This window comes from Dromaius novaehollandiae, chromosome 18 (assembly GCF_036370855.1).
Source record: "Dromaius novaehollandiae isolate bDroNov1 chromosome 18, bDroNov1.hap1, whole genome shotgun sequence".
Lineage (NCBI taxonomy): Eukaryota > Metazoa > Chordata > Aves > Casuariiformes > Dromaiidae > Dromaius > Dromaius novaehollandiae.
Window position 1 is genome coordinate 2,475,439 of NC_088115.1, and position 15,453 is coordinate 2,490,891.

At 51.7% G+C, this 15,453-nt stretch overlaps 1 protein-coding gene across 1 annotated transcript; it reads left to right on the forward strand.

Moving 5' to 3' along the window:
- The first annotated feature begins 536 nt into the window (after window positions 1-536).
- LOC112995534 (uncharacterized) lies at window positions 537-14,050 on the forward strand. Its single transcript, XM_064522446.1, has 9 exons — window positions 537-712; window positions 1,342-1,413; window positions 1,555-1,626; window positions 2,297-2,389; window positions 2,836-2,943; window positions 11,159-11,274; window positions 12,165-12,279; window positions 12,992-13,115; window positions 13,746-14,050. The coding sequence occupies exons 2-9, from the start codon at window positions 1,410-1,412 to the stop codon at window positions 13,972-13,974; spliced, it is 861 nt and encodes a 286-aa protein (XP_064378516.1). The 5' UTR covers window positions 537-712; window positions 1,342-1,409; the 3' UTR covers window positions 13,975-14,050.
- Window positions 14,051-15,453: the final 1,403 nt, after the last annotated feature.

Genomic DNA, 15,453 nt, shown 5'->3' on the forward strand with positions numbered 1-15,453 from the left:
AGAAGATCCCCCCAGAGACTTCTCTTCTCCACGCAGAACACTCCCAGCTCGCTCAGCCTCTCTGCATACGATGCTCCGGTCCCCTAATCATCTTCGTGGCCCTTTGCTGGGCTCGCTCCAGTATGCCCATGTCTCTCTTGTACTGGGGAGGCCACAACTGCACACAGTACTGCAGGTGTGGTCTCAGTAGTGCTGAGGAGAGGAGCAGAATCGCTTCCCTCGACCTGCTGGTGACCCTCCTCCTGATGCAGCCCAGGATGAAGTGTGCCCACGAGGGCACACTTCAGGCTCCTGTCCAACTTGTTGGCCACCAGGACCCCCAGGGCTTTCTCTGCAAAGCTGCTCTCCAGCCCGCTGACCCCCAGCCCGTAATACTGCATGTCGGGATTCCTCCCCAGGGACAGGACCTGGCATTTCCCTTTGCTGAACTTCCTGAGGTTCCTCTCCGCCCATTTCTCCAGCCTGTCGAGGCCCCCCTAGGTGGCAGTGCGACTATCACGGGAGGGGCCCCTGAGGTCACGGCGGGCCGCGGCGCCGCGCCGGGCCCGGGAGGCGCCGCTCGCTCAGCGCGTGGCCTCGAGAGCGGCGGCGGCGGCGGTTGGCGAGGGGCAGCGTGGGGCCTCGGCCCCCGGCCGCCTCCTGCTGCTGCTGCTTCTGGCGGCCCTGCGTGCCCGGGACGGCCGGGCTGCTCCGCGGGGAGCGCCGGGCCCAGGTAGGGCGGGCGGGCACGGACACAGCGGCGCCGCCGCCCCGGCCGGCAGCACCGCCGGGGCCGGGGCCGGGGCCGGGGCCGGGGCCGGGGCCGGGGCCGGGGCCGGGGCCGGGGCCGGGGCCGGGGCCGGGGCTGGGACAGGCCCCCCCTGCGGGCGGGCGGCGGAGAGGCATCGGGGAGGCGCGGGGGGCCCGCGGGGCCTTTTTGGGAGCTGGTGTGGCGGGAGGCGGCGCGGCCGGGAGAGGAGAGCAGGGCACGGCCCGGCCCTGGCCTTGCCCGCAAACCTGCCGCTGCCCCGCGCTGCGCCGGGGCGAATGCTCGCCGCAGACGGGGACGGGGGTCGCTGGCTCCGCTGCAGCCCTCCAGCAGCCTCTGGCAGTGCCTCAGGGGAGCGCTTCTGCTCCGTGCTTGCTTACAGATGTGCCCGTGGACGCTGCACATCCAGCTGCGCAGCTGGACGAGGTTTGGGAGCCTCTGCGGGACGCCGGGGTAAGGAGTCAGTGCTTATTTGCTGGCAGGGACAAGCTTTTTTGAAACAAACTTTTCTTTTCCCCGCTCTAATCCGGATGGTGGCTCAAAGGACATCTCTCGTGGTACAGAAGGGAAACAAATCTCCTCTCTGATTGCAGGCGTGCCTGCAGGAGACGCTTCCCCAGCATCGCAGCTGGACGAGGTTTGGGCACCTCTGCAGAATGCTATGGGCAAGTAGTCAATATTTTTTCCCTGAAAGCAGAAGCTTCTGTTGTTATGTAATTTCTCACTGCACTCCTGCGATCACGCTCGTGACTCCAAAGCCATGTACCTCAATACATAAGGGAAGGAAATCCTGTCTCTGCTTGCAGATATGGCTGGAGGGGACGCTTCTTCAGATTGCCAGCCAGACGAGGTTTTGGAGAGCGGTCAGGATCCCACAGGTGAGGGGTGGCTCTTCAGGTACTTGCACGAATCCTCTTTTATCTTGCAGTATTTGCCTGCCCTCCTGATGAATCCAAGTTACCCACCAAACATCCCCTGCCTGAAGCCCAGAGGAAGAGTCCGGGGTAGTGACGGCTCAGGCTTTGCCTGCCTCACGGGCTCCTGGGCAAGACAAGCGTAAAGGATCCTTTTTGTCCTCTGGGGCAAAGTGCTCCCTCTCCAGTTGCGGCTTCTTCAGTGTCCCGTTAGAGACCTCCTTGTCCGAGAGCACCGAGGGCCAGGCTGTTGGTGCAGCTGATCCTTGGGGGGTGTTAAATCCTGCATCGATGCAGGATTTTGGGAGGTGCCCGGTTCCAGCTGAAAGGGTGCCCGGCCCCCTCTGCAGCTTTGAGAATCTAGACCCACATGTACGTGCTGTGGAATGACGTGATCCACTCGCCTTCCCTGCAGTTTGTATCCCAGGGGAAAACTCATATTGGAACCTTCTCCTCGGTGTTTGACTGAAGATGTGCCTGTAGGCACTCGTGACCCTGCCTCTCAGGTGGATCCCGAATTCAAGGCTGGGAGGGATCCCGTGGGTTAGTAGTCTCTATGCATTTCTGTGCCCGAAGAAGCCTTTATGTTTTGCTGTTGTATTCTTTGAAATGTATCTTACTACTTTCTCTGAAGGTGCTCGAGGAGAAGCTGCCCCAGATAAAACAGACGCGTATTCTTTGGAATTGTCAGCAGCTGTGAGGAAAATACTGCAGGGGAAATTTCTGGGTAAGCTCTCTGGCATGACGGGACTTGCTTCTCAGAAGGATTTTGTTCCCAGCTGAAACGGCTGCCCCTTTTTCCTGTCCTCTGTGAAGTGAATCCTTCAACGTCCTCTTAGAATTGGCCCAAAACACCCCAAACTGGCACGTGAGCAGGAAGAGCACCTGCAAGTTTCTCATTGGCCAGCATGTCTGGTTTTGCTGTCTGCACTGGTTTCCTGGAAAAGGTTGTGCACCTACCTTTTGCTCCCCCCATGACACGTTGCTTGAACTAGTGGGCTAGCTGGACCGCCCAGGGCACACACTTTGGTCTTCAGCTTGTTGGAAGCCCTTTGGGAAGCACTGCCTCCTGCAGATACCGTGTTCCTGATGAGGTCACAGTTAGGCCTGCTCACAATTCCTTGCTTTCTAAAGACTTTCCTGCTTTTTACATTCCTTGCTTTCTTTCTAAAGGGACAGATAACGAGACCACGGAGGAGGAGACATTTCGGGAAGGAGGCAGTCACAGACTGCTTGTCTCTGATAAAGGAGCCAAGCCAAAGGAAGCAACAGGCACACCAGGTAATTGCTGACCCTTGTCACCTGATGCAGTACTGTTGTCCAAAATGCAGATTCGTTGCCCAGTGTGCAACAAGCCAATAGTTACACACTCGGCAGAGACATTTGCTTATTTCTTTCAGAGTCACGCAAGCCTGGGTGCTCGGTGGTTTCCCACAAATCACGCACATCCCCCCGGCTTTCCAAGTAGCATTTATACAAACAAATTGCCAGGTTTGCAACTTTCCCTTTTACACTGATTGGTTAGTGATTTACATACAATTATAATATTGCTTACACACCATTTTACTACTACGCATGCTCAGGGGAGGGGTCTTCGCCCGGGCGTGGGTCTTTTTGACCTATGGGCGTGATTTTTTGTATTATAATGAGGACAGTTCAGTTAGGGATACATGGGCCTCCAATTCTTTTGCCAAATTGGCAATACGTACCTAGAAATAAAACATTTGGATTTAATGTTTCTTTTAGGGCTTTAGCAGTTCTAGGATGCCCTTGATTAAAGAATGCTTCTTCTCAGAAAACAGAGAGAGAGGTTATCCTAATCTGCCTAGTTTAAACAGCATGAACATTCTTTCTGAGCTTCCAAGGTTGTCTTGTAACAGATCCCCACTTTGAGACTTATATGACCATGTTCATATTAGTCTCATCCTTTTTAAAGTTTCCCCCCTATTAACTTTGTACAACATCTAGAAATGCATTGAATCACTACATAAACACATACAAAAACTAATAACACCATCCCCAAACTTGCTAAACACTTTTTAACCCATGAGCTTATGTCAAGGAGCCAGGAAGCCAACCGTTTCCATGTTTCCTCAAATGCGACAGAGGTATCATCTTTCTGAACCCCCTGTAAGATTTCAGTTTGCTTCCACATTTCATTTAGATCGGTAGAAATTCTCCCGCTTTGATCCACATATACACAGCAACTAGTATTTATTACTGTACATGCTCCTCCCTGAGATGCTAATAACATATCTAGAGGCATTCTGTTCTGGGCGGTTATTTTAGCAGTTTCTGAAACCTCCTCTTGCAAAGCTGTAATGGCATCAGAGGTTTTATTTCCTATTTTCTCAAGAGCTGCTGAAATAGTTACTATTGCTTCTTTAAGCTCACTCACTCCCAACTGTGGAAACAGCCACCTTGCAAATGAATGAAACCTAGTAGGTCGATCTATTAAAGGACTATTGACCCTCTTTTGTCTCCTCATGAATGTTCTTAGCCATGCTTTTTGATATTTGTTACTCAATTCTTTTGTTACCGTAATATTAGGGATAATTGCCCCTAGAGTACACGTCCCTGACCAATTAGCAGGTAGCACTTTTCGTGCCTTGTTCCCACACAACCAGTACCATCCACTGCCTTCTGGAACACACCACCCATTTAGTTCCTTACTTGGCCACTTATAACCTGTTTCAGGTATCCGAGAGCAATCTTCATAACTTCCTACCTTAATGGCTCCACTACAGTTGATCGGTTGTTTTCCGTAAAGCACGGTTTTCTCCCACCATTTATTGCTATTATTACATCTTCGGATACATTGATAGTAATCTCCTGTCACACTCTGGACTTCCCATTCCTGTTCTGCTGTTTCATCGTATTTCATTTGATCACTATCATTTCTTATCTGTTTTATAAATTCCATAAAAGAAAAATTAAGAGGCACTCCAATTAGCGGGATGCCCTCGTTGGAATGTTCAGGGAAGCGGGTACACCCCCAACAATTTGTCCGGTTAACTATCTTCATAGATTTCGTAACTGTTGCCAAATGAAGATTTTGGCCCCCAAATCCTTCCTGATTCCCTTTAATTGCTTGGCTCAGGTAACCTAGAAAAACCTGCCACCACATTTCTCCCCTGCTGTTTGCTAGGGAGAACATCATTTTCACACGGACACTATAACAACAATATTAACCCTATTCCTAAGAAACAAACTAAAACAATTTTTCCCTGGATACAATCTAAATTTAAAACTGATTCACTTCCAATACAACTCATATGTCATTACATATTTTTAACTTTAAAGGTTGAACTTGTTCAGCTTTCCACATCTCTCGAGGCACCGCTTTCACTCGGGTGGGGTGGCTCCAGGAATCAATTCCCTGCAGTTTCACAGCAGTATTTGTTGTTAGTAGTACAAGATATGGTCCTCTCCATTTTTCTATCAACGGCTCATCCTTCCAGGTTCAAAGACATACTTGCTGTCCCAGCTGGAATGAAGGTACAGGTGAATCTAAAAGTACGGGAGATCTTAACTAGAGGTACCTACGGAGAGAAGGAAGAACTTTTGCCATAGACAAGAGAGAATCACTTGAAATTTGATCACCCTTAATGTGCATTTGAATTTCATTTCCAGTTAAATTTACAGTATAAGGTTTACCATACAGAATCTCGAATGGACTAACTTTCTCCCTAGCCCTCGGGGTTATTCTGATTCTTAATAATGCCAGAGGTAAAACCTCAGTCCATTTCATCTGAGTCTCCTGACACAAGTTCCCTGTCTGTCTCTTAATTGTTTGATTCATTCTTTCCACTTTTCCAGTGGACTGTGGCCTCCAGGGGCTACGTAAATCCCATTTAATTTGTAGTATTTTAGAGACCTCCTGTACTACTTCTGCTATAAAATGAGGTCCCCTATCTGAAGAAAATCCTTCTGCTACCCCGAATCTTGGTATGATTTCTTTTAATAACATTTTCACTACCTCCCTTGCTTTATTGGTACGGCACAGGAAAGCCTCAGGCCATCCTGGAAAAGCGTCAGCAATTACCAGCAAATATGTATATTCATTAGAGCTTAGTAATTCAGAAAAATCAATTTGCCAGTAATCCCCAGGCATGAAGCCCCCTTTTTACTTCCCCGGGGCGGGGGGGGGGGGGGGGGGGGGCGCGGCTTCTTCTGAATTTTGGGATTATTTTTAAAACAGATTTCACATTTTTGTGTAATACCCTTTACAATTGCTAACATACTACTTCCCACAGCAAATCTTTTAACTGTTTCAACCAGTGCCTCAGCTCCCGTGTGGGTACTATCATGCATTTGCACCATCAACTTCTTCATTATCAGCAAAGTTACCATACACTGTCCAGTAGATGTCACCCACCATCCTTCTTAAGTCTTTATGCATTTCAGTATTTCTGCTAATTTATTCTCTTCTTCAGTATATACCGGAACTTCCATTTTTAACGTTCTCTCTGGAACCAATGCTGCCACTGACACGGATAATGCTACCCTTTGTTGCAGCCTCATTGGCCGTTTGTTCCCTTTAACTATGCCAGTCTGTCCGGATTGGTGCGCTTTGCAATGCATTACTGCTATTTCTTTGGGTTTATTAACTGCTTCGAGTAGTTCCATAATCTGCTTATTGTATTTTATAGGATTCCCCTGAGGAGACAGCAATCCTCTTTCCTTCCAAATTGTGCCATGGGCACGTATAACCCCAAAGGCATATTTTGAATCTGTAAACACATTGGTCCGTTTTCCTTCCGATAATTCCAGAGCCCGGGTTAAAGCAATCAGTTCTGCTTTCTGGGCGGATGTATTTGCTGGTAGCGCTCTTGCTTCGATTTCTTCTTCCAAAGTGACGACAGCGTATCCAGCCCTTCTTTCTCCCTTTAGGACAAAACTGCTTCCATCGGTAAATAACTCCCAGTCTGGATTCTGCAATGGAATATCTTTCAAATCCGGACGGCTGGAATATACTCGCTCAGGAGTCTGCAGGCAGTCATGAGCCAGCTTCCCCTCTTCATGCAGTGGCAATAAAGATGCCAGATTAAGGGTATTACACCCTTTGATGGTTACATCTTCCTGCTCAAGTATTACTGCTTGGTATTGCACCATGCTACTCAGGGATAACCAATGATGCCCTTTCTGTCCTAAAACTGCTGCAACAGCATGTGGCACATAAACAGTCACCTTTTGTCCCACCGTCAATTTTCGGGCTGCCTGTATTAACAACACAGCAGCTGCAACTGCTCTCAGGCATCCTGGCCACCCTGCACTCCCTTTATTCAGTTGTTTTGAAAAGTAAGCCACAGGTCTTTTCCAGTTTCCTACAGTCTGTACAAGCACTCCCAATGCCTGGTGCCCTCTCTCATGTACAGGAAGCTCAAATGGCTTTGTTAGGTTTGGAAGTCCTAATGCGGGAGCCCTCATTGAGAGCAATCTTGAATTCATCAGATCCTCTTCAGCACTCTGGAGTCCACTCCAGCAAGTCTCCCGGCCCCTTAGCCGCTTCATATAAAGGCTTTGCCATTACTCCCAAATTAGGTATCCACAGGCGACACCACCTGGCCATTCCTAAAAATCCCCTAAGTTCTCTTTTTGGTTTTGGGGGGGGCGATTTGACAAATGGCTTCTTTCCTTTCGATTCCTAATTTTCTTTCCCCCGGGGATATTTCAAATCCTACATAGATTACGCTTTCCTTCATGACCTGTACTTTCTGCTGAGGCACCCTAAATCCCACTGTTCCCCCTAAATAATGTAATTGGTTGAAAGAAAGGTTTGACTTCTCTCTCTCCCATGGCCCCAATTACTGGCATAGAGAATTTACTCATTGGTCCCTTACAGCTGTTTAATACCGAATATGTTGCTGCAGTGTCTACTAAAAATCTAACTATTTCGTTCCCCAGCTTTACTGAAACCAGGCGTTCGGCTGGGGAATCCAGTTTCTCAACCCCCGGTCCCCGTCAATCTGACTCTTCTGCACCAATCATGAGCAAATCTGCCTCCGGAACAGATGCAGACTGAGGTTTCCAATGATCTGATTGTTTCTTTGGGCACTCATTTTTCCAGTGCCCCTTTTCCCTACAAATCGCACATTGATCTCTCCTCAGCAGAATTCTGTTTCCCAAATTCCCTCCTGCTCGATGTCCTCTTCCACGTCCTTGTCCTTTCAGAAAACCCCTTCCCTGAGAGGAATTTTGTGCCTGGGCGAATGCAGCTGCCAAAATTGCAGCATTTTGCCTCTTAACTTTCAATTTCTCCTTTTGTTTTTCCTTTCTCTCGACTTCTTCCCTGTTCTTGTACACCTTTTATGCAATTTCTGTTAACTGTGATATTGACATCCCCAACATACCATCTACTTTCTGAAGCTTTCTCCTTATATCTGGTGCTGATTGCCCTACAAATCATGTAGCAGAAGTCATCTTGTTCGCTTCATCCTCAGGATCCAAGTCTGTCCATTTTCAGGCGGTTCCACAGAACCGCTCATAAAACGCAGAGGGATCCGCATTCTTACCCTGCACAACTTGATGTAGTTTTGCAATATTTTGGGGCCTAGGTACTCCATTCTTTACCCCATATAATATTAGCCATTGGTATTGTTTAGTCATTAACCTACCGGTCCCAGTCCAGTTCTTGGGCCAGCATAAAACGGTCTGGTCCATCCCTAGCATTTTATCTTTCATTTTCCTCTCGAGCTTTGTCCAATACCATGCTCTTCTCCTCAGGTGCAAGCAAAGTATTTAAAAGCACCTGTAAAACCTGCCAGTCCGGATTATGATTCTCAATTATCATTTTAAAGGATCAATACATCTTTCCCAGATTTTCTCAGTATGACCCGGCACACTCCTTCCAGTTCGTGAAATCTGTAGTTGAAAAAGGGACCTTCACATATACAGGCATCCCATCTGGTCCTACTGCTTGATGCAGTGGGGCCTGAATCACAGGATTTTGTTGAGCCCGAGGAGCCCGAGTTCTGCCTGCAATCGGGCTACATGCCTCACTTCCCTTATCTCTTACCATTGACACGATCTTGATCTCTTTCCACAGAGACCAACAATTGTACATCCTCTTCCTCATCACCCACTTCTAAACATCTTTTCCCATTACTACAAGCAGAGCAACACCGAGGCATTTTCTCTTTGTCTTCCATCTTCATTAACGCATTTGAGTCAGAGACCAACAGCTTACTTTTTTTTTTCTTCTTTCATGATCATTTTTCAAAGAGAAGAACAAATCTACATATGGGACCTCATCCCATTTGTTCTGTCTTCTGCAAAGCAACATAAGTTGCAAAATTGTGTTATAGTTTAGCATTCCCATTTCTGGCCATTTTCCCTCATCCTCCAGTTTATACATTGGCCACCACTGAGTACAGTATTCCTTTAATTTTCTCCTTGTTAAAGGATTCCCACCAGACTTATCCCAATGTTTCAGGATGCATCCCAAAGGAGAACAGGGGGATACTCCCGCAGATTGTCCTGTTCCCATATTATTACCCTTAAAAGAACGTTCTTACCAAATACGCTTTTGTACACTCCAGTCGTCACTGTCCCCAGGTGTACAAAGCTTACCTTTGCTTACCACAACCAATTGCCCTTATATCATAGCCTCTATGCAATGTCACTTAATAATTACCGTGTTGCACCTTTGAGTCACTTACCCGCTCCGACTGGGGAGGGTGCTCGCGGAGTCCCCGAACAAAACGGTCGGTGCGTGCTGGAGTCCGTAGAGCAGCGTCTCCCTGCCGGGAACCGGCAAGATGATCCGGGCAAGGCTTCACAGCGAGGGTCCCATCTGGGTCGCCAGAAAACTGTTGTCCAAAAGCGGATTCGTTGCCCGGTGTGCAACAAGCCAATAATTACACACTCAGGAGAGACATTTGCTTATTTCTTCCAGAGTTGCGCAAGCCTGGGTGCTCGGTGGTTTCCCACAAATCAAGCACACCTGCCCCCCGGCTTTTCAAGTAGCATTTATACAAACAAATTGCCAGGTTTGCAACTTTCCCTTTTACACTGATTGGTTAGTGATTTTACAAAATCCAAGACTCCAGACTGTCCTGTGTGTGGACTGCAGAGCAAAAGAGTCCCATAGAAGGCACCAGTTCCCTACAAGTCCTGTGTTTGTGACATAAGCATGTCTTTGGTGAGAGTGCAGGTGTGATTTTGTGCCTGGGCTGAGTGGGGTTCTGCAGTACTCTGTCCTGAGTCCAGTGCTGCAAAGTAGTTGCCTTTGGGGTCTAGGGCACGGAGGCCACTCTTTACAGGTGCGCTGACATGCACCTGGGAGGCTGTGCAAGTGAGCTGCAGGGCAGCGTTTGAATTCCAAGGGATCTTGGTCAGTTGGGTGAAAAGAGAGTAGCCTGTTCTCCATGCCCATGAAGGGCAAGAGGAGATGCAAGATGGTCTGCAGGGGCAGCAAGGAGGCCCGGAGTATGCTTTCTCGGCGTTAGGATAGGGAAGCCCTGGCACAGCCTGGTGGCACCCCTTGTGTGCTCGCAGGCCGTGCAGGTCTTGACTGTGGCACCCCGGGTCCTAACAGAGTTCTCAAGGCTGTTGTGTGTTCTGCTTTGGAAAGCTATGGCCTTGGCAGGCCTTCTCCAATCTCTCTGTGACCGGCTCGTGAATGCAAGAGGCAAAGGGAAAGTGGGGCCTTTTCTTCAACCCGGCGTCGTGTCATTTCCAGATTTGATTTGAAGCTTCCCCCTGAAAAGCAAGAAGGGGAGCCTTCCTCCGAGGCATCCCAGAAGCGTGCTGAAGAGGAAGAGCAGGTGGATGGAAAAGGTCATGCCACAGCTGACTTGTGAGAGAGAGGGGTGTGTGCATGTGTGCATTCGCGCGCGTGTGTGTGTGTGTACATGTGTGTTCCCTTTGTCCTCAGCAGCAGCTGATTGGAGCCATGGTCCAAATGTGGTGCCTGGGAGAGAGGACTGCTTGTTTGTGCCCCTCTTTATCCCGCACAACAAATCTCACGTGCCTCCTGGTGGCAGGAGATCTCAGGCAGCCCAACACCAACAAATGCAGCTGGTGCCGCTGAGGGGCACTTTTGCCCGGGGCGCTGTGCCCTGCTGGAGAGGGCAAGCTCCTCTTTCACTTTAGGACACTGCCCTTCTTCATCAAATGCTCTCAGAGATGCTTGCTGAAGAGTCTTCTCCCCTCCTGCTTCCAGGCAGTGCTCCTGTTGACTGCCTCCTTTCCCAAGGAAAGCCTTCGCCACCCGCATTACGTGGCGACAGCGGGAAAAAGCGGAAGGGGCGGAAAAGCAAAAGAAGCCAGTCGTCTGGCAGGTGAGGCTCTTGGAGAAAAGGCTGAGGGTGACCTTGTGCTCTTGGAGTTCTTTGGCAGAGCTGTTTCTGTCGTAGACTCTGTCGGTGGGAAATCTGAAGGGTGGCCAACCAGTCTTTTGGTGACTTTATCTTTCTGGATTGATGGCAAGCATGTAGCAGGTTTCCGCAAGGCTCTTGTGTCAGCTTCTCTCTTGTCCCTTTCTTCTTTCCAGGACTGAGAGTGAGGTCACGCCAGTGTGACCAGCACCTTCCTCCAGAGGCTCTCGGAAGGCCGCCAAAGGCCAGCAGGCAAAAGACAGAGAGCGGAACAAGCAGACTGAGGGAAAAGGTAAAGTCACAGGTGACTGGTGAGAGAGGTGTGTTTGCTTTCCTCGTGGCCTCGGCGGGCAGTGACTGCAGTCAAGCTTAACGTGCGATGCCGGGCATAGTAGACTGCTCACGACAGATCTCAGGGGATCTCAGGATGCTCCTGCAGCACCAACTGCAGCTGCTACTGCTGAGGGGCACTTTGCCGGGGGACTCGGTGCCCTGGGATAGCTTGCGAGCTGCTGCTTCCTTACAGGAGTCTGCCAGTGCAGAGGGAGGACGAATTTAGGAAGGTCCCTCAGCACTCCGCGTGGGATCAAAATGCTGCCTTGAGCAGCCAGTGGCGGAGGGGTCTACCCTTGCCAGGGAAGCAGTGCGAGAAAGACCCCGTGGAGAAGACTGGCAAGAGGCTGCAAAGCTGTGCCAAAATGTTGTTTCCTTTTGAAGGCTGGTAATTGCAGGCCTTGTGCTGTGGGGCCTCCTGAGCATCTCCCTAAGCATGTCTTTGGGCTGGATGTGCCAGAAGAGCAAGTCGGTCTATGGCAGCACCTTATAGATGTGCAGGAATCTGTTCCCGTTCTCGGGTGAAACTATGCCCTCCAGCCCGCAGCCGCCGCAAAGGAGAGGGTACCATGTGGTCCCCAGCACCTCCCAGCCAAGCCCTGATTTTAAGCAGATGGGCTAGAGCAAGCAGGAGAACAACCGCAGTACCCTAGGGCAGAAGGTTGCCCTGTCAAAATGCAGAGCTGGACAGGATCCGGTGTCAGCAAGGGCCTAAGACCTCCTTGGGAGCAAAGCTCCCAGGGCATCGGGCTCTTGGATCCGAGGCTGGAGCACAGCTGCCTGTCCTGCTTGTTCCAGTGCTCACAAAGGTGCTCGCTGAAGAGTCTTCTGCCTCCTTCCGACTTCCAGGGAGTCCTGCAGAGCGCCTCCTTTCTCGAGAAAGGCTTTCTGCGCCCACGTTCTCTGGGGCCAGCTGGAAGGGAGGAAAAGAACGGAAGGCCAGGGCAAACAAGCCATCTGCCAGGTGAGCCTCTTGGAGCACAGCGTGAGGGTGGCCTGGTGCTTTTGGAATGCTAGGAGGGACGCGGACGCTGTGTCGGTATGAACTCTGACGGGTTGTCAACTCGTGTCACAATGACTGATGGTGATGCAAGAAGAATTGCAGCAGTTGAGGGCATTGTTCTGCGTCCCTATAGATTCCAAGGGACCTCATTTGGGTGCACTGTAACTGAGAGCACTCTTCAGAGGATCGGGACAGTCAGAACATCCTCCCCCACCAGCACAGAGTAGTGTTTGTTTTCTCCGGGACCGCTTTTCTCCCCAGCACACTTCCTGCTTCTCCGACCCTGGATGCCCCACTAATAGTGCAGTTTCCCCCTCTAAACAGAGTCGTTCTGGACACCTCAGTGCCTTTAGCGGGAGGCGGCTAACGGTCTCCGCAGGCTCCGGTTGTCACAAATGGCAGGGGTTTTCTCCTTGTGCCATCCAGAGAGGGTTGCCCAGCCCTGGGCATCCCCAGCTTTCCTTAGGGCCTCTTGGGCCACATGTGAGTGGGCCACAGAGCTCGAGGTGTCCTTCCCTCACTGTTGGCACGAACGCAAGGACTCAGATACACCAAATGCTGCAGCAGAGCTGCCCTGTGCTGCAGAGGCTGGCACCGAGCTGCTTGTGAGCACCAGGTGGAGAACAGTCTCATCCGGGACTCCAATAACCTCCCCCGGCTTGTGTATTTTTAGCCTGCTGCCAACAATTCAGGAGAGCTTCTCTAAGGCAGAAGAGGACGGCAAGCAGGAAGAAGCTCCTCGAGCAAGACCTCAAACTGCAGTTCCTGTTTGCAGACATCAGAACAGGGCAGAACAGGTAAGCGGAGGAGCTGAGCCGTGGAGGTCTCCAAGTCTGAGTGATCCTGCTGTCTGCAAAGGGCAGGCCAGGTGGCCATGGTCTTTCAAGCTTGCCTGCTCATGCCTGGCAGGGAGAAGCTGTCCCAAAAAGCCAAAGGGGGGCGGTGGCCATCTGCTATGGTGGGGGCATGCGTGGACCACGCCTCCCGTGCCCTTGCAGTGAAGAAGGCCAACTGCAGCCGGGGCTGTATTTGCAAGAGTGTAGGCAGCTGGGTGAAGGAAGTGATGATTCCGCTCTCTTCAGCACTTGCGAGACCTGCCCTGGAGGCCTGGCTCCAGTGTGGGGCTGCCATGTGCAAGACGGGCTTTGATAAGCTGGAGCAAATGCAGTGGAGGCTGCCAAGATGGTCCGGGGGCTGGGGTATGTGGTGTCCGAGGGGAGGTGGCGAGGACTGTGTGCTCAGACAGGCTATGAGGGCAGGGTCCCTGCCTGCCGCCGTGCTTCTCATGGGGCTTTCTGAGGGCAGAGCAGACCAAGCGTGCTGGAGGACGCACAGGCCCTGCAGTTGCTGGCTTCTCCAGCGCTGAGTTGAGAGCACCTGAGGGGGGTCAGAAGCAGCCTCAGATTCGTCCTGTGGTGCCACTGCAGGCTTGGCGGCATCAGGAAACACTGCCGGAGGTTCGGCCAGCCTCACCAGTGCCCCGCCTGGGAAAGAGGAGAGCACTGCGGCCGTCCTGCACAGAGCAGAGCAGAAGAAGAGCAAGCCAGAGAGGCTGCCGAGGCTGCACAGGAGAGCAAGTGTGCACCAGTGCTGGCCCCGGCCTGGAAAACTGGAGTGGCAGCACCTGTCCGAGGTGTGAGGAAGCCCAGTGCCTGAGCTCTGGGGCTGGGTACGGCGTTGCCTGATTTCTCTTGACATGGGAATGACCTGGGCTAGCCCTTGGTGCCAGGGAGCAAGATATATCTCTGTGTCATGCCGCATGGGGAGGGGGCACAGTCTTGGAGAACTTCCTGTGGGGATGCGGATGCCCCCAGCCCAAGAAGGGGGGGTGAGTTGATGGCCTCATACAGCTCCTGGGGTGGGCAGGGGCTCCGCGTTCCTCCCCTACGCGACTGGTGTCCTACCCCCTCATCAACCCCGGGGGGGGCCTAGTCTCCCTGGCCCTCCCCATCTTCGCTGGAGATGAGGCTGTTTCCGGGTGGTGAAAGCGGAGGACAGCCCCCATGAGGGGATGAAATGATGGACGAAATGATCTAACTCCCCTTGGAGCTGCTGCTCACAACCAGTCTTAACCCTTGGCCCTTCTCCCACCATGTTCTTCCAGCACTCTTTGGGGCAGGCTGAGCCATAAATGTACTAAAAATCCCAGGAAGTCCCCAGACATGAGGTTTTCTCCCCAAACCAGGCAGAGGCAGAGAGACTAGAGGAGGCAAGAGGCCTCAGAAGTAACACAAATCCCATCAGATCACACGGAGAGAGGGCAGAAAAGGGTGGGTGGGCGGTGGGGGTGAAAAGTGCCCCGCATGCACTCTGAGGGGTGAAAACCAGGGGGCCTTTGGATGAAAACCAAGGATTAAAGATAAACTTCACTGCCAACAAAACCCCTGGAGACCCAAGCTTCAAGGACAAGACCCCAAACCCTCCGAGCCCCTCAAGGTGAAGGGGATGGAGGCAGAGCAAGGTCGGGGGCACCCCCAGGCATCATCCCCCCCTCCCTGGGGCACCTCACCGGGAGACACCAAGATGATGGGAGCCAATGGCTCTGGCCTCCTAACAACCCTGACAGAGGTGCAAGAGGCCCCACAGAGCTGCTGTGAAGGTGCTGGAGGTGTGCAAAGCCAGCCCCAAAGCCCCACTCCTGGGCCAGAGACACAGAGGAAGGCCCAGCCCTGCCAAGAGCCTCAGGGCACCTCCTAGGGCCTTCAAATAAGCCAGCCCCATGCACTATCTGCACTGATGAACAGCAACTGGGGGGGCATCCACTACCACTTCTGACAAGATGAGGGTCAGCATTAATTAGCTGCAGGAGCCAAGGGGGGAATGTTTGCCTCCTACAAGCCTTGAAAGGGAGGTCAGCGCTTGGCCCCGAAGGTTAAGTGGGGGAAGGGCTGTAGACTGGACAAGGTCGTTCACTCCCTGATATTGGGGCCCTCAATTACAGCTCCATCTCCAGGAAGTGGAGTGACCCTGGTGGCTTGTTCAGCAGGAGGGTCTGTGCATGGGCACATCAGAGGTGAAAAAGGGAAGGTGGAGGAGCCCGGGGCAATGCAGGGACTAGACAAAGGGGCTCAGAGGCTCAAAGGTACCAAGGGGTTAGAAAAACTTCAGCCCTACAAGCCAGGCTGGGAGATGATG